This window comes from Tetrahymena thermophila, assembly GCF_000189635.1.
Source record: "Tetrahymena thermophila SB210 genomic scaffold scf_8254645, whole genome shotgun sequence".
NCBI lineage: Eukaryota > Ciliophora > Oligohymenophorea > Hymenostomatida > Tetrahymenidae > Tetrahymena > Tetrahymena thermophila.
Genome location: NW_002476413.1, coordinates 208,057 through 228,001, shown reverse-complemented (window position 1 = coordinate 228,001; position 19,945 = coordinate 208,057). Strand labels below are relative to the sequence as shown.

Below are 19,945 nucleotides of genomic sequence, written 5' to 3'. Positions count from 1 at the left end.
TTTTTATTAATATATTAAACAGCTGGAAGCTAATGAATTTAATAATAACTATTTTTAGCTACATTTACAAACTAAATTTAAACTATTAATTTATTTATCTAGAAAAATTAACATTTCAAATATAATTAATCAATAATATACCGAAAGAATGATATTTCATAATTATAATATTAAGCTTTTTTTTAATAGCTTTTATTTATTAAGTTTAAAAATGGAATTTGCCTTCTTTAAAATAGTATATTTATTTCAAATTTATAGTAAATTTATTTTTATTTTCTTAAAATAATATGTTTAATATTTTTAAAACCTTAAATAACCAAAATATGTTAGAAATTTATCTATAAGAATACCAAATAAAATATAATGAAATAATTAAATTACTTAAAAAAAGAGTCATTTTACAATATAAAATTCATTACATTTTATTTTATTGATATATAATTAACTAATGCAATCGTATTTATATTGAAAGTTAGGTAGTCCTCATTTTTATTTTCTTTTATATACCAAATCAATCTAAAAGGTAGAAACTTTTAAATTTTATATTATAAAAGTATTTTGATTTAAATACAAAAATTTAAAATAAATTATTTTAGATTTTATATCAAATTTAAACATTTTTGTATTAAAAATATTTATGTTTTTAATTCAAAAAATAAATAGTTTTAAATATTTAAAATTCAAAATAGAAATTAAAGTTAATTTTAAACTCATAACAAATATAAATAAACATTACAAGTTTTAATGAAGAGTTAAATTTATAATATTCAATTTTAAATTCAATCAAATATCTATCATTTCAATTATTTATTTTAGTTACAAAAAATTAAATAATTTTTCAAAAAAGTTATTTTATAATATATTTTTAAAATGGTTCTTGACTAAGAGACTCATGAAAGAAGATATGATTACCTAAGTAAATATCAAATCTACTGATATTGATAAGATAAAAATCATCATGAATTCATTTGACTCACCTACAGATTTTCCACTAGATATTGCCAATATTATGTAAAGATAAATCAAACATAGTCCAATTTAAAAAACGACAGATATAAATTTTCCAAACCTGCCTCTTTTATATGTGAATTAAATAAATAAAGTACTAACACCTAAAACTAAACTGTTTATTAAAGCAATTATTATTAGCTAAACAATATGTTTATATTAGGAGAACAGTAAGGAAATTGATAAAGTATGAATATTCTTTATATAAAACAGAGTGAACCGAGTAGGTCTTGAAATTTTTTCATCATAAAGATAAAAAATACTCAAGAATTGATGAAACATTGCTATCCTTTTAAAGCAAGAAATTTTTTCAAAAGCATTTTATTACTTTCCTTTTATATGGGGGTCTTAAACTTCTTTTATTTCATTTTATGAGATTATTTAGATAGAGTGTAAATGATTTTCATCTTAATCTAAGGTACTTGGCTATTTAAAAATTTAAAGTTAATTATCAAATATTCGGTTTTAAGATAAGCTATTTAAACTGCCCTGTGGCTATTTTTCTTAAACTTATAATTGCTAAAATTTAGCTCTTTTACGTCTTGCATAAAGCACTTATTAAGTTCTTTAACTAGATTATGTAGATTATATTTCTTTTGGAGATTTTGAAAATTCACCATTCTATTAATATAATCCTAGTATAGGTTAATTGGCTTAAGGTGGAGTAGGTGGTGATACCTTAGGTTGTTAGTCTTCGTTTACTAATTATATTTTTGGGAGAGCTTATATATGAGCTTATTCTTAGGATTCTTAATCTTTTGAATGTTAATTAATTTACTCCTCTGGACAAACTTATGACATTATTTTTTTTCTTGTTTTGCGATCTAAGTATTTTCCTAAAATAAGCAAAAAAATTTCAAGTGCAGTAAAAGTTGAGAGTACCCAAAAGGATGCATACAAGTAGAATTGTTTAAATTTCAGTATATTTAATATTCCTTATTCTCCCAGTACTGTATCTAAGTTTTTATTCTATAAAAACATATCATCTATATCTTCAATAATAGTTGTAGGAGACTATGATATACACAAGCACAAGAAGTTATTATCATCTGATTTCAAGATACTGCAATCTTTCTTAGACCATTTGACATCATTTTATTACAAACAAGTCATGTTATATTTTTTGCTAGAAACTGCATTATTAAATTAAAATGCCACTCTCGAATTATTAATTAAACTTTTAGAGCCTGTACTGTTTATTGTAGTAGTTATTACTTTGTTCTTTGAATACTAAAAATTCGAACTAATATTCTAATATTGCTTCACGTATTCTTGAAAATTTGTTGTGTTTTCATAAATATTTTATTAATATGTATTTCTAACGATATTAAATTAATTTGTCGAATTTTAAGAATCTGAGTCATTAAATGGTAGTGCATATCTATATATATTTTTTTGAGTTATTGTGTCAGACAGTATAGAAGATAGATTACCTTCTAATATGAGTGACCCTTGATTAGGAAGTGTGCTGTTAGAAAGCATATTTCCTATCTAGAATGATATATTATTATAATGTTCAAAATCTAGCATTGAGCTACCTTAATTGACTGTAGAATTTAAAATTTTAAAAGAATCAATCAGATTTTGCGTATGAATATCATTATTTTGCTAAAGTGAGCTTGAATTATTATTTGTTATACTTAATTATGTGTTTTTTATGATTTTCTGTAGTTGGTTATAAATTGAGCTTTTCTAATCCTCTTTTGAATCTGTGAGAGTTTATTGTAATTATGCAATTACTTTATTTGCATAAGTTGATAGAAGAGAAAATTAGGGTAATTAAAATGATTTTTCCTACAAATTCGATATGAGTTAAGCTTTCAGATCATTGATTTTCTAGGATGTCTAAAATTGTTTGTTCTTGCTTAAATCTTCTCCAATGATACTCAAAGAAACTATTTAATCATTGTATGATTGAGAATTTTACAAAGCTGACTTTAAAAGTTAGTCCACAAGTTAAAAATAATTATCTTCTGTTTCATTTTGCCCACTGACTTGAACAATTTAAGTGCTATTAGTAATTCCAAGTTAAGAATCCATTACTTGACTCATTATAACTAAGCTTCCTTAAGGTAGAGTAGTGTTCATCACATAGCTAGTTGCTTAATCTTTTATTTATCTTCTTGAAATATTCCAAGGCGAATCTAGTTCTTATTCATAATCAGCTTGGCTATTATAGTAAAAGAATTAGTAAGTTAATGGAGAGTCTTCATCAACACAATCTGAGAATTTGATAGAAAAAATTGTTTAGAGAGCTACTCCTTGGTTTGGAGTTATTGAAAGAATGCAATTTTTAGGAGGTGTGTTAATTAAAAGGCTAATTGTTGCTAAACTTGGCATGACATAAGATGGATTGTAAACAGAAAAACGCACTTAAACTGTTGGAACAGAAGGATCGATATTTTAAAAGTAGTTCCATATCCTAAATTTTACTTAGAAGTAATCAAATTTTATGGCTCCAACTATTTTATTTTTATACAACAAAGCTCCAGCATACGATAATATATCTGAAGAAATGTTTGAATCATATTGAATAATAAAATTAAGCTCTTAATTCAGATTTATTTTCTGATTTTACTGTTGTGATGGAGATAAAACAGTTAATGGAGGAATATCTAATTCTGTAAAAATACAAGTGGCTGAAAAATTAGCTGACCTTTTTTCTTTTTATCCGTCTATCATTAATACTATTATGGTATAGGGCTGGAAATTTCTTTCAGGGAAAGAGATTGAACTTATCCCTTGCTTTATTTATACTTTTTCATGATTGTAATCATAGCAAATGTGATCGTCAGTTGATAAACTCTTGCACTACCAGGTAAAAGTGACACCTAAAAGGGAAGTTTGATCTTGAACTTCATAATCTCTAAACTCTGATACCAAATCAAATTATTTTTGATAACTAACTATAAAATTAGATCCTCCAGCTATAGACAAATATAAATTCGAAATGAGTACATCAATAGATATATTTTTTATAGAACTAATGCTGTTATCCGAAGTAAGATTTAAAACCATCTAAATATTAATTAGAATAGTAAATTTTTTTATGAGTTATATGAATTAAAGATAAATTTTATCCATCTAAATAAAATATTAAAACTTTTAAATCATTTTTATTGTTAGAAAATAAAAATTTAATATTTAAATTTAACTTAAAAAAGATTTTGAATTTTAAATATATTTTGCAAAATATTCATTCTTATAAATTTACATTATCCCCTTTTCAATTTTTTTAAAAATAATTATTTGTTGAAGTAAATTATTTTCCAAAAAATTTTATGAATTTAATTAAGATGAATCTACAGTATTAAAAGTATTTTAGAATAAGATCAATAAAAATAAAATAATTTGGGATTATCAATCCAAATTCTAAAATAAATCTAATTTGGTAAGACAAAACTTTTTATAATTTATTTGAAAATATAAAATAGATTACGCTCATATTAAAAGTTTAATTTGATGGTAATGAGTAAGGAGGTATGTCTAATTAAAAACTAGATTAATTATAGTTTTTAATATTTTGCTCTATTTAAGCTAGCTAAGGAGAAACTATTTTAAGATCAGTTGGCTCATTAAAATATGTATTAATTCCAAACTCACATGCTTCAATGTAAAACTAAAAGTAGAAACTCAAGCTCTTGTACCTAATTTATAAAAATAACCTAAGAATACTATTAAAAGTAAATATTATACCTATAGATTGGTGGATAAATTGATTGCTGATAATTTATCCTGATGATTTTTTCCTTTCTGTAAAATATTTTAAAAGTTTGTTAGCCAGTTTTGTTCACTTTTAGTAAATAGCTAAATTTTATAGTGATATTTTGATTAGGAGGTAAGTTTGAGGGGTCTATGATTAATGTTCTATTCAAATTTGAACTTGCTGTTTTCATTATTTGATTGAGGCTTTAGATCTAATAGTCTCTTGTAATACCAGTTATTTCCTCCAATGACCATGTTAAATTAAAAAAACCTCTACCTGCATCATTCTTTAATTCATTTAGAGAGATTATTACTGGGTTACATGTGTTTTCTATGAAATTATTTTGAAATTATAATATAGGATTATCAGTCTTATTTTAGTAAACTACATTTCTATAAAATGTGTCTATAAAAACATTATAATCCTAAAACTGCAAGATACCAGATTTGAAATTTATAAGATTATTCTCCATTATACTAGAAGAGTTGGCTAAATATTTTAAATTAAAAAAATTAATCAAAATTTATTTTGGAAAAATATATAATTAATTACTCAAAGTAACAATAAATTAGCTATCAGTAATTGAACAAGTACAATCAGATCCTATCAAAGCAAATGTTTAATCTTCAAATACCTGCTTGCATAATTAATTTGGTGAACTTACTATCTACTTTAATGGTGAGCCAAAATCAATAATTAATTAAGGAATACTTTCACTTAAACTGGCATATAAGACAGCTATATTTTAATAACTGCATTAGTAAAATAAATCTCTTTTGTCTTTAGGATTTTAGCAAATGCACTTATTATTTGAATCTAATCTTCTTGTTTCGCTATAACATGTATTGCATTGTTGAGATTAAATTTATCCTAAAGTACATAATTGGCAAGTCTTATAACAGTTATTACAGCTTAACTTATCTTAGCAAGGTTCGCAAGCAAGAGTATTAGTATTTAGTGAGTAACCATTTGGACATACAGGGACACAACTTTTATTAAAAAGGTAAAAATTTGAATAGCAGCTTTTGCAATTGTTTGATGAAGAACCATCACAAGTTTTACAAGAGTTATCACATTTTTAGCATTATGATAATGCATTCAAAAATTCATTTGAATCACATGATTGGACACATAAACTTGTGCTGAGTTACATGTGTAAACCAGATTTACAAATCATACAATTTGTATTTTATGTACCATTACAAGTTTGGCATGATGAATGGCAAGGCTGACATTAGTTCGAAGAATCTAAAAAGTTTTAATCAAAGCATGTGCTACAACTATTTCCATTTGAGCAAGTTTTGCATGATAAGAGGCACTTTTTACAGTACCACTATGCACGATTAACTAATTTATCAATATAATAGCCATTATTTTGATCACAAGATTGAACACATGTATTGTTATTATCAGGTTAAATAAAATATCCAGATTATCTACAGATAGTACATTAATTAACCCCAGGCCCTAAACACTACTTACAAGAATTGTCACAAGGAGAGCAAGTATTACCAGAAACATAATAATTATCTATACATGTCGTACAGCTAGTATTATTAATACAACTCTTACAATTACTAATACAATTTTTACAGTATTTTTGGTTAGGGTTAGACTAATCTATAAATTAGCCTTAAGCTAAGTCACAATTTGGGTCGCAATAATTATTTAATTTCTCAGAAATATAATAATTATTTTAGCATTTAATGCATTAATTTTTTCCAGAACCTGAGCAGCTATAGCAAGTGTTATCACAAGGGGCACATGAATTGCCAGTATAATAGTAGCTAGTTAAGCATGTTTGACAGCTATTTGAGTTGGTGCAAGTCTAGCAATTACTTATGCAAGACCTACAATATTTTTGTGGAGAAGTTGAATCAATATATTAATTCGAATCACAGGATGAAACACAATAATTATTTTTATCAGATATATAATAATTATTTTTACATGTAATACATTAATTTTTTCCAGTTCCTGAGCAAGTTGAACAAGTAGCATCACAGGCATTACAAATACCATTTGATAAAAGATATCCTGATGAGCATTTTGTACATCCGCTATTATTGCATGAATCACAAAAATCAGGACACTTTAAAATATAATAAAATAAAATTAAAATAATCAAAAAAACTTATTTGTTTTTAAAATTATAATTTATTCTCTAAAAATATTTAAATTTTTAATGTAAAATATAAAAATTTATTATTACATAAATCACAAACATTGATTTAAATAAATTTATTTTAATGGATTTGTTAATCTAAATTTATTTCATAGATAAGGCTGGGGAAGGGAATGACTATTTTATGAAATATTTTAGATAAAATCTAAGGATAGTAGATTAAATTTTTTTTATATGTTTAAATAAAAAAAATTTACTCTTAAAGTAAATAATATATTTGCTTTAAAAAATTTAAATGAAAATTACTATTAAAAATGAAAAAGATTTTAATTTAAAATTAAGTAAATTATAATAAAAAGACTATATATACTATAAGTTAGTACAATTTGATAAAATGTTCTTGAAATAAGACTATTATTTTTTTTTTAAAAATGTGGCTTTAACGCAGTAATATATTTATTTTTTTAAAAGGACTTAATAAAAGAGAATATATGGTATTTAATTAAACATGAAATAAATTAATTTCGTGTTTTAATTGCAAAATTATATTTTGATTGGTTAAGTTTTTAAATCTAAAATTAATTTAAAAAGATAAAGTTTTTCAATAAAAAAATCATCATTAAATAAATATCAATGAAAATTTTATAAATTAAATAATAATGATGATTTAATTTTTTTACATGCCAATCAATTAATTGAAAACATTAAATTAAATATTTTAATTGTTTTTTTTAAAGATTATTATTACATATTATATTGCAAGAATAAAGCCATAAACGACAGTACTATAGCTGGCACTATTGTAAGGTTAGAATGCTATGTTAAGAGAATCTTAGTTTATATCTGCACTTATTTCTGTAATACGGTAATAAAGTTTAGAAGTATTACTACACCATTATTGAAATTAACCACTAATAAAGAATTATTAAGAGTTGACTGAATAAGTACTCGTGGCATCTACAACTTTACTAGATTCTATCAAAAAATTAACTTATAGAAAGATCTTTTATATTATTCGGCTCCTTTTGATTTTAAAATAAATAAAATCATAAAATTTTTATAAAAGTAGGATTTTTATTTCTAAAAAATTAGAAAAAAAGAGTATTTGATAAAAAAGGCCATTTTTTCAACGAATATTGTGAAAATCTCTCAATATTTTTAAAAGCTAAATTTCATTTTATTGTTTTAATTAATTTTTAACAATCTTATTACGAACCCTTTTGTATCACAAAAGTAGTATCAGATTTGCAATTGTCAGTTGAAAGTACTATTTCACTATTTGAGTTGCATTGAATTTATTTTGCGCCTATACAATTATTATTTTAAAGGCCCTACAAATTCTGGGTAAATTCTGGATTGTTTGTTAGACTGTTAGGACTACCTTAATTTATTAAGCATTCACTTCCTGCATTAAAAAAATTTATTTTAAATAGGAGATCTAAACTTATTTAATTTTACTGCTAGAGATAAATGACTTAGAGGCTAAAAGCTAAGAGCAATCTGTTTAAGTATTAGTTCTAACATAGCTTATTACTATTTTTATGTAATATATTTCTTAAATTGAAAATATTTTAATTTTAAGGTTTACATTTTATGAGAAGAAAAAGAATGAAAAATGTGATTTTTTCTTTTACCATATTCTTAATTTGTGATTATATAATTTAGTAAAGTTTTTATTTATTGTTTTTATCAATTTTAGCTTTTCACTAACATTATCTATTTAAATAGAAATTGTGATAAAAATTTATTTACTCATAAAATTAAGTAATTGAGGTGCAATTTGATTGGTAGAAAAAACTGTCTACACAATTTAATTATTTTCTTTCTATGATTTAATTTACTGTTTTTAACTAGTAATTTATTTAATAAAAACCAAAATATTTTTGATATTATTATGATTCCTGTAAAATAAAAATAATGTTAAGGTCCTGCTTAATTTTTTTAATGGTATTTTATTAGATTATAGTATTAATTTTTATAATTTAAGGTAAGTGAAAAGTAAATCTATCAATTTTGGGTTACTTTTTTAAAATTTTATTATATAAATAAAAAATATTTTTAACCTTTTAAATTTATTATATTTTTATTTTTTTTCTATATAATATTAAAATATTTCTATAGTTTTTTATGGTTATTTTGTGTATAATTTTTAATATTTAATAAGCAAAAAAGCATTTTGCTAAACATAACTTTATCAATATGGAGTTAAATTAATTTTTAGATAAAAATATAAATTTGTATATTTACATGAGATATGAAAAAAGTATGCTCACCAAACAAAAATTAAATTAGTTTTTAAGTGTATTTTTGTTGCTCATTTTATTATTTTAAATATACTTCATATTTACTTATGATTGTAATTACTTCATTTTTATGATCCAATCTTAAAATCTCAAAAATCAAGATTTTTTAATTTATGGAGTTGCTGCTCTCTCATTTATGTTTAATAACTACTGACGTTATTTACGCTTTTTAAATTATAAACAGTAATCGTAACAATTCTAGCTTTAATTAATTGAAATTGACCACTGTTAATTTATATTTTTTATTAATACGTTTGAGAGCTTTAAACCAATGAACTTAATACTAAATATTTTTAGCTTCATTTACAAGTTAAATTTAAATTTTAAATTTGCTCAGCATGAAAAATTAACTATTAATATATGTTTAATATATGATATATTGAAATTGGTATATTCAATAGCTATAATATTAAGTTTTTTTTTAATATAGCTTTGGCCTATTATGTTTAAAAATGGATATTTCCTTCCATAAAATTATTTATTTATTTCAAATGTATAATTAGTTTATTTTTATTTTCTAAAAAAATAAGTTTAATATTTGTAAAACCTTAAATAACCAAATATATTAAGTTATTAATTTATTCAAATTTCATATAAAATAGAATGAAGTAATTAAATTATTTTAAAAAAGTCATTTTAAAATAAAATTTATATCATTCATTGTATCTTATTTTATTCATTTATAAACAGCTAATATAATATTATTAATATTGAAAACTAGGTAGTCTTAATTTTTGTTTGTTTTTATATACCATACCAATATACTGTCTCTAAACAGAAGAATGCAGCTTTTTAATTTTTATTCAAAAAATAACTAGTATATTAAATTATAAACGGTATTATATCAATATATGTTTTATATTTATTTTTAATGATAATATTTTTAATATTTATTTATTGTTGTATCTGATTACTCTATTAGAAATTAATTAAATCTATTTTATTAAATTTTACTCTTATGGTTTAGTGTATGTTTTTAAATTTGATTTATTGTGTCTATATATTAAAATTTAGATGATATTTTGTGTCTGATATTTTTGATATCATAAATTAATATATAATATAAAGAAAAAACTTTTACAAATAAAATGTTTAGCAATTACAAAAACGACTATATAGATAAAATTTAAAATAAATCTTTAGATTTTTATAGAAATGAAAATGAAATAAATTAAGGAAGGAAGGAAGAAATAAATGCAAAAGTTTTCAAAAACAAGTTTAAAAATTTAAAGTTTTTTATAATAAATACTTTTTTGATTTATGGTACTTATATATTAAAATTTAGATGATATTTCATTTCAGATATTTTTGATATCATATATTTATAAATAATATAAAGAAAGAACTTGTACAAATAAAATGTAAATTTAAATAAATCTTTAGATTTTTATAGAAATTAAAATGAAGTAAATGAAGGAAGGAAGAAATATATGCAATATTATATTGTCCAAACTTGCAATATTAATGCAATCCCTGTCAAATTAAAAAATTTTTGAATTAAAAAAATTAATATATTTAATTTATGACATAAATTATTTTAAATATTTTATATTTAAAATAGTAATTAAAGTAATTTAAAAGATAATGCCAAATATAAAAAAATTATACGAGTTTGAATGAAAAGTTAAATTTTAACATTGGATTTAAAATTTGATCAAACATCTATCATTTCAATAACTTATTTTAGTTGAAGAAAATGAAATAATTTTTCAAAAAATTTATTTTCTGATTTATTTTCAAAATGTTTTCTGACTAAGATACTTATGAAATAAGATATCATTAACTAAGTAAATACCAAATCAGCTAACATTGATAAGATGAAAATCATCATGAATTCATTTGACTCACTTACAGATTTTCCACTAGTTATTGCCAATATTATGTAGAGATAGATCAAACATAGCCCAATTTAAAAAATGACAGATATCAATTTTCCAAACATGCCTCTTTTGTATGTGAATTAAATGAAAAAAGTACTTAAACTTAAAACTATACTGTTAATTAAGGCAATTATGACTAGCTAAATAATATGTTTATATTAGGAGAACAGCAACGAAATTGATAAAGTATGAATATTCTTGATATAAAACAGAGTGAATCGAGTAGGTCTTGAAATTTTTTCATCATAAAGAAAAAATATTCCCAAAAATTAATGAAAAATTGCCATTCTTTTGAAGAAAGAAGCCTTTTCAAAAGCCATTTATTACTTTTCTTTTAAATGGGAAACTTAAATTCCATTTATTATATTTTATGATGTTATTTAAATAGATCGTAAACGATTTTCTTCTGAATCAAGTGTACTGGGCTATTTATAAACTTAAAGTTAATTACCCTCTTCTCTGTTTTAAGATAAGGTATTTATACTATTCAGTTGTAATTTTTCTTAAGCTTAAAAAATCTAAAACTTTTACCTTTTACGTCTAGCATAAGGCACTTATTAAGTTATTTAGCTTTATTAAGTAGACTATACTTCTTAAGAAGATTTTGAAGACTCATTTTTCTATAAAATTAAATTTGGAATACGCTAATTAGTTTAAGGAGGAGTAGGTGGTGATACCTTAGGTTTCTAGTCTTCTTTTTCTAATTATATTTTCGGGAAAGATTATATGTGAGCTTATTCTTACAATTCCTAATCATTTTATTTATTAATTTCTATTTCTGGAAAAACATATGAAACCATTCTATTTCTTGTTTTTCGATCTAAGTATCTTCCTAAAATCAGCAAAAAAATTTCAAGTGCAGTAAAAGTTGAGAGAACCCAAAAGGATGCATACAAGTAGAACTATTTAAATTTCAGTATATTTAATATACCTTATTCTCCCAGTACTGTATCTAAGTTTTTATTCTATAAAAACATGTCATCTATATCTTCAATAATAGTTGTAGGAGACTATGATTTACACAAGCATAAGAAGTTATTATCATCTGATTTTAAGATACTACAATCTTTCTTAGACCATTTGACATCCTTTTATTATAAACAAGTCATGTTATATTTTGTACTAGAAATTGCATTATTAAATTAAAATGCCACTCTCGAATTATTTATTAAACTTTTAGAACCTGTACTGTTTATTGTAGTAGCTATTACTTTATTTTTTGAATACTAAAAATTCTAACTAATATTCTCATATTACTTGACATATTCTTGAAAGTTAGGTGTGTTTTCATAAATATTTATTGAATATGTGTTTCTAACTATGTTAAATTAGTTTGTAGAATTTTAAGAATCCGAGTCATTAAATGGTAGTGCATATCTATATATATTTTTTTGAGTTATTGTGTCAGACAGTATAGAAGATAAATTACCTTCTAATATGAGTGACCCTTGATTAGGAAGTGTGCTGTTAGAAAGTATATTTCCTATCTGGAACGATATGTTATTATAATGTTCAAAATCTATCATTGAGCTACGTTAATTGACTGTAGAATTTAAAATTTTAAAAGAATCAATCAGATTTTGAATTTGATAATCATTATTTTGCTAAAGTGAGCTTGAATTGTTATTTTATATGCTTGACTATGTGTTTTTTATAATTTTGAGTAATTGGTTATAAATTGAGCTTTTCTAATTCTCTTTTGAATCTGTGAGAGTTTATTGCAATTATGCAATTACTTTATTTGCATAAGTTGATAGAAGAGAAAATTAGGGTAATTAAAATGATTTTTCCTACAAATTCGATATGAGTTAAGCTTTCATATCATTGATTTTTTAGGATGTCTAAAATTGTTTACTTTTGCTTAAATCTTCTCCAATAATACTCAAAGAAACTACTTAATCATTATATGATTAAGAATTTTACTGAGCTTATTTTATAAGTTAGTCCACTAGTTAATAATAATTATCTTCTGTTTCATTTTATTCACTTACTTGAACAGTTAAAGTGCTATTAGTAACACCTAGTTAAGAATCCATCACTTGGCTCATTATAACTAAGTTTCCTTAAGGTAGAGTAGTATTCATCACATAGCTAGTTGTTTAATCTTTTATTAATCTTCTTGAAATATTCCAAGGTGAATCTAGTTCTTGTTCATAATCTACTTGGTTATTATAGTAAAAGAATTAGTAAGTTAATGGAGAGTCTTCATCCACACAATTTGAGAACTAAATAGAAAAAATTGTTTTGAGAGCTACTCCTTGGTTTGGAGTTATTGAAAGAATGCAATTTTTAGGAGGTGTGTTAATTAAAAGGCTAATTGTTGCTAAACTTGGCATGACATAAGATGGATTGTAAACAGAAAAACGTACTTAAACCGTTGTGACAGAAGGATCGATATTTTAAAAGTAGTTCCATATTCTAAATTTTACTTAGAAGTAATCAAATTTTATGGCTCCAACTATTTTATTTTTATACAACAAAGCCCCAGCATAAGATAATATATCTGAAGAAACATTTGAGTCGTATTTAATAATGAAGTCAAGCTCTTAATTTAGATTTATTTTCTGATTTTACTGTTGAGAAGGAGATAAAACAGTTAATGGAGGAATATCTACTTCTGTAAAAATACAAGTGGCTGAAAAACTAGCTGACCTTTTTTCTTTTTATCCATCTATAGTTAGCACAATGATGCTATATGGCTGGAAATTTCTTTCAGGGAAAGAGATTGAACTTATCCCTTGTTTTAGTTAAACTTTTTGATGATTATAATCATAACAAATGTGATCATCACTTGATAAACTCTTGCACTACCAATTAAAAGTAACACCAATTAGAGAAGTTTGATCTTGAATTTCATAATCTCTAAATTCTGATACCAAATCAAATTATTTTTGATAACTAACTATAAAATTAGATCCTCCAGCTATAGACAACTACAAATTCGAAATGAGTACATCAATTGATATATTTTTAATAGAACTTATTCTATTATCCGAGGTAAGGTTTAAAATCATCTAAATTTTTATTAAAAAGTAAATTAATTTTTCATTTTTTAAGAATTTTTTGAATATTTAATTTTAATCATTTTGATCAAATATTAAAAACTTTAAAAGCAATCATAATTATTGTTTGAAAACCAAAATTTTATATTAAATTTATTTGAAAAAAGATCTGGAATTTAAAATATATTTTGCTAAAAATTGATTGTTATGAATTTAAATAAAAGAATTTTTAAATGTTTGCTATAATTTAATCAAAATTTGATGTCATACTATTTTTCATCTAATTTATCAAAATATAAGGAGGAATTATATTTTTTATCTCTACATACTCTTTAATTTAATTATGTTTATTTCTGAATATAATTTCAATCATTGCTTATAAATAGAGATGATTATTTTTTAGTATTGCAAATTGCTATTACAATTTATCACAGAAGAAATATTTAGAGAAAGTTGTTATTTTTGTTTTATCATATAACATTAAGTAAATTAATTTATTTTTTAATTATCATCTACATTTTTTTAAAATTTATCATTAATTTTGTTAGTTGAATTAAATTATTTTCCAAAAAAATTTGAATTTAATTAAGAAGAATCTACGTATTAAAATTATATTAGAAAAAGATCAATAAAAATCCCGATTGGAATTATGATCAAAATTCTAAAATCTATTGAATTTAGAAACAAAACTCTTTTTAATTTATTTTAAAATATAAAATTGATTACGCTCATATTAAAAGTTTAATTTGATGGTAATGAGTAAGGAGGTATGTCTAATTAAAAACTAGATTAATTATAGTTTTTAATATTTTGCTCTATTTAAGTTAGCTAAGGAGATACTATTTTAAGATCAGTTGGTTCATTAAAATATGTATTATTTCCAAACTCACATGCTTCAATATAAAACTAAAAGTAGAAACTTAAGCTCTTATACCTAATTTTTAAAAATAACCTTAGAATTCTATCAAATATAAATACAATACCTATAGATTGGTGGATAAATCGATTGTTGATAATGTATCCTGATGATTTTTTCTTTTCTGTAAAATATTTTAAAAGTTTGTTAACCAGTTTTGTTCACTTTTAGTAAAAAGCTAAATTTTATAGTTATATTTTAATTAGGAGGTAAGTTTGAGGGTTCTATGATTAATGTTCTATTCAAATTAGAGCTTGCTGTTTTCATTATTTGATTAAGGCTTTAGATCTAATCTTCTCTTGTAATACCAGTTATTTCCTCAATTGACCATGTTATATTAAAAAAACCTCTACCCGCATCATTCTTTAATTCACTTAGAGAGATAATTACGGGATTGCATGTGTTTTCTATGAAATTATTTTGAAATTATAATATAGGATTATCAGTCTTATTTTAGAAAACTATATTTCTATAAAACGTGTCTATAAAAACATTATAATCTTAAAACTGCAAAATGTCAGATTTAAAATTAAGAAGATTATTCTCCATAATACTAGAAGAGTTAGCTAGATATTTTAAATTAAATAAATACATTAAAAATTTATTTTGAAAATTATATAATTACTCAAAGACACAATAATTTAGTTATCAGTAATTTAACATGTACAATCAGATCCTAGCAAAGCAAATGTTTAATCTTCAAATACCTATTTGCATAATTAATTTGGTGAACTTACTATTTACTTTAATGGCGAGCCAAAATCAATTATTAATTTAGGAGTGCTTTCACTTAAACTGGCATATAAGACAGCTATGTTTTAATAACTGCATTAGTAAAATAAATTTCTTTAGTCTTTAGGATTTAAGCAAACGCAATTATTATTTGAATCTAATCTTCTTGTTTCACTATAACATGTATTACATTTTTGAGACTAAATTTATCCTAACGTACATAATTAACAAGTGTTATAGCAATTATTACAACTTAATTTATCTTAGCAAGGTTCACAAGCAAGAGTGTTAGTATTTAGCGAGTAACCATTTGGACATACAGGAACACAGCTTTTATTATAAAGGTAATAATTTGAATAGCAGCTTTTGCAATTACTGGATGAGGAGCCATCACAAGTTTTACAAGAGTTATCACATTTTTAGCATTGCGATAATGCATTCAAAAACTCATTCGAATCACATGATTGGACGCATAAACTTGTGCTGAGTTACATATGTAAACCAGATTTACAAATCATACAATTTGTATTTTATGGACCGTTACAAGTTTGGCATGTTGAGTCACATGGCTGACATTAGTTCGAAGAATTTAAAAAGTTTTAATCAAAACATGTGCTGCAACTATTTCCATTTAAGCAAGTTTTGCATGATGAGAGGCACTTTCTACAGTACCACTGTAAAGGATTAGTTAATTTATCAATATAATAACCATTGTCTTGATCACAAGATTGAACACATGTATTGTTATTATCAGGTTAAATAAGATATGCAGATTATCTACAGATAATGCATTAATTAACCCCAGGCCCTGAACATTACTTACAAGAATTGTCACAAGGAGAGCACGTATTACCAGAAACATAATAATTATCTATGCATGTCGTGCAGCTAGTATTATTAATGCAATTCTTACAATTAGTAATACACTTTTTACAGTATTTCTAATCAGGGTTTGACTAATCTACAAATTAGCCTTAATCTAAGTCGCAATTTGGTTCACAATAATTATTTAATTTCTCAGAAATATAATAATTATTTTAGCATTTAGTGCATTAATTTTTTCCAGGACCTGTACAGCTATAGCAAGTATTATCACAAGGAGCACAAGTATTACCAGAAAGATAATAATTATCAATGCATTTAGTACAGCTAGTATTATTATTACAATTCTTACAATTACTAATACACTTTTTACAGTATTTCTGATCAGGGTTTGACTAATCTACAAATTAACCTTAATTTAAGTCACAATTTGGGTCACAATAATTATTTAATTTCTCAGAAATATAATAATTATTTTAGCATTTAGTGCATTAATTTTTTCCAGGACCTGTACAGCTATAGCAAGTATTATCACAAGGAGCACAAGTATTACCAGAAATATAATAACTATCTATGCATTTAGTACAGCTAGTATTATTAGTACAATTGTTACAATTATTAATACACTTCCTACAGTATTTTTGATTAGGGTTTGAGGAATCTATAAATTAACCTTAAGTTAAGTCACAATTTGGGTCACAATAATTATTTAATTTCTCAGAAATATAATAATTATTTTAGCACTTAGTGCATTAATTTTTTCCAGGACCTGAGCAGCTATAGCAAGTATTATCACAAGGAGCACATGAACTACCAGAAGGATAATAACTATCAATGCATGTCGTACAGCTAGTATTATTAATACAATTCTTACAATTAGTAATACACTTTCTACAGTATTTTTGATTAGGGTTTGAAGAATCTATAAATTATGCTTAATTTATGTCGCAATTTGGGTCACAATAATTATTTAATTTCTCAGAAATATAATAATTATTTTAGCACTTAGTGCATTAATTTTTTCCAGGACCTGAGCAGCTATAGCAAGTATTATCACAAGGAGCACATTAACTACCAGTATAGTAGTAGCTTATATAGCATGCTTAACAGTTATTTGAGTAGGTGCAAGCCTAACAATTACTCATGCAAGACCTGCAATATTTTTGTGGAGAAGTTGAATCAATATATTAATTCGAATCACAGGATGAAACACAATAATTATTTTTATCAGATATATAATAATTATTTTTGCATGTAATACATTAATTTTTTCCAGGTCCTGAGCAAGTTAAACAAGTATCATCGCAACCATTACAAATACCATTAGATAAATTATAGCCAGATGAGCATTTTGTACATCCACTATTATCACATTAATCACAAAAGTCAGGGCACTAAAAATATAATGAAATAAAATTAAAATAATTTAAAAACTTCTTTGTAATGAAAATTATAAAACAATTTATCAATTAGAAAATATTAAATATATTTTTTTTAAATTTATATAAAATTTAAAATTAATAAAAAAATTTATTTTAATTTTAATTATTAATGATAAATTGTTATTAATTGTAAATTTATCTTTTTTCTGAGTTTTGTGTGAAAATTTCAAAATAAAAAAATATTTTATGTTCATTTATTCTTTTTTTAAGCCTATTTAGAACTAACATATTTAAATTATATAGAAGAAAAAATTAATTAATGTTTTGATTTGATGAAAATAATGTTAAATAAGGAGATTAAATACTGATGACTTATTAAATATTTTTCTTTTTATTTAAATGAAATTATTACATATGCTATTGCAAGAACAAAACCATAAACAATAGTATTATAGCTTTTCGAGCCTTCATACGCTTTAAACTAAATGTTCAGATTATTTGAGTTTATATCTGCTTTTATTTCTGTAAGATGATAGTAAAATTAAGAAGCATTATCACACCATTATAAAAATTAGCCACTAGGAGGGAATGATTAAGAATTAACTGTATAAGTACTTGTGGCTGCTACAATTTCTTTAGATTCTATCAAAAAATTAATTTATAGATAGATCTTTTGTATTAATTTGCTCCTTTTAATTTTAAAATAAATAATATTATAAGATTTATTTTAAAAAAATAAAATTCCTATTTCAGAAAATTTAGAAAAATGAATGAGAGATTCATATTACTATTGTAATTAATTTTTAAAAATATAATTACGAACTCTTTTGTATCACAAAAATAGTATCTGATTTGCAATTGTCTGTTGAAAGTACATATTCCGTTTTAGATTTACATATAATTTATTTTGCGCCTATACAATTGTTATTTTAAAGACCTTTCAAATTATTGGCGAATTCTTAATCATTGTTATTTAGATTGTTGGGACTACCTTAATTTATTAAGCATTCACTTCCTGAATTAAAAAAATGTATATTATAAAAAGGAGCGCTAAGATTTTTGAATTTTACTGCTGGAAACAAATGACTATTAGGCTAAAAGTTATTAGCAATCTGTTTAAGTATTGGTTCTAACATAACTTAATGCTATTTTCATTTATATAATTCTTAAATTAAAAAAAATTTTATTTTTAAGTTTACATTTCAAGATGAGAAGAAAAAGTATGAAAAATGGTACTTTATCTTTAAGCATATTCTTTATTCGAGATTTTATAATTTAGTAAATTTTTTTATTTGTTATTTTTTATTAATTTTAGTGAATTGGGAGGAATTAATTTCTAATTAAGGATGAGTCAATCCTTACTGTTTTGATATATTTGGATATTATTTATTATTAAAATTGATTAGTACTTTAAACTGGAGTGGAAAAAGGCATTTATTCATAAAATTAAATAATTTCGTGTAATTTGATTGCTGAAAACAAAAACAGCCTATTTAATTATTTTCTTTCTGTTTTTATATTTACTTTTTTTAACTAGTGATTTATTCAAAAAAAACCACAATATTTAGTATTAAGATAATTTCTGAAACAAAAAGAAAGTTTTGACTAATCTACTTTTTTTATTAGTATTTTATTGGAGTAAAATATTAGTTTTGGTTATTTTAAGGTAAATAAATCACAAGTAAACCCATCAATTTCAAGCTACTTTTTAAAAATGTTATAATAGAAATAAAATATTTCTTTAGCCTATTAAAGTTTTTTTATAGTTTATAAAAAATATATTTCATATCAAAATATTCCTATGTTTTTTTATGGCTATTTTGTGTATTTTTTTTAAATAATAAATATGTAAATAAATCATTTGGCTAAGCATAAGTTTATTGAAATTAAATTCAATTAATTTAGATATAAATTGTTATAGAATATGAATAAACCTCCCCACCTAACTAAAATATAATTAATTTTTTTAGTGTTATTTTTTTTTCCTCTAACTAGTGGGTAATAATTAATTACCTAATTTTAAGGGTTGTATTAAATGATCTTAATAATAAAGATATTTCAATTTATGG

The 19,945-nt window shown here is 23.1% G+C and overlaps 3 protein-coding genes across 3 annotated transcripts; all 3 read right to left on the bottom strand. All coding sequences in view use genetic code 6, as the record gives it.

Moving 5' to 3' along the window:
- Positions 1-1,022: 1,022 nt before the first annotated feature.
- TTHERM_00129540 (REJ domain protein) lies at positions 1,023-6,941 on the bottom strand (the record flags this gene model as incomplete). Its single annotated transcript, XM_001016422.2, has 6 exons — positions 1,023-1,075; positions 1,272-4,026; positions 4,448-4,655; positions 4,705-5,203; positions 5,267-6,806; positions 6,927-6,941. 6 exons carry the CDS (start codon positions 6,939-6,941, stop codon positions 1,023-1,025), a joined length of 5,070 nt encoding a protein of 1,689 aa, XP_001016422.2.
- Positions 6,942-11,068: 4,127 nt separating this feature from the next.
- TTHERM_000129539 (REJ domain protein) lies at positions 11,069-14,036 on the bottom strand (the record flags this gene model as incomplete). Its single annotated transcript, XM_012797677.1, has 2 exons — positions 11,069-11,088; positions 11,138-14,036. 2 exons carry the CDS (start codon positions 14,034-14,036, stop codon positions 11,069-11,071), a joined length of 2,919 nt encoding a protein of 972 aa, XP_012653131.1.
- Positions 14,037-14,988: 952 nt separating this feature from the next.
- Positions 14,989-19,031, bottom strand: TTHERM_00129550 (surface protein; the record flags this gene model as incomplete). The annotated part of the gene is made up of 5 exons (XM_001016423.2): positions 14,989-15,506; positions 15,566-17,888; positions 18,289-18,565; positions 18,696-18,891; positions 18,947-19,031. The coding sequence occupies 5 exons, from the start codon at positions 19,029-19,031 to the stop codon at positions 14,989-14,991; spliced, it is 3,399 nt and encodes a 1,132-aa protein (XP_001016423.2).
- Between the last annotated feature and the right edge of the window lie 914 nt (positions 19,032-19,945).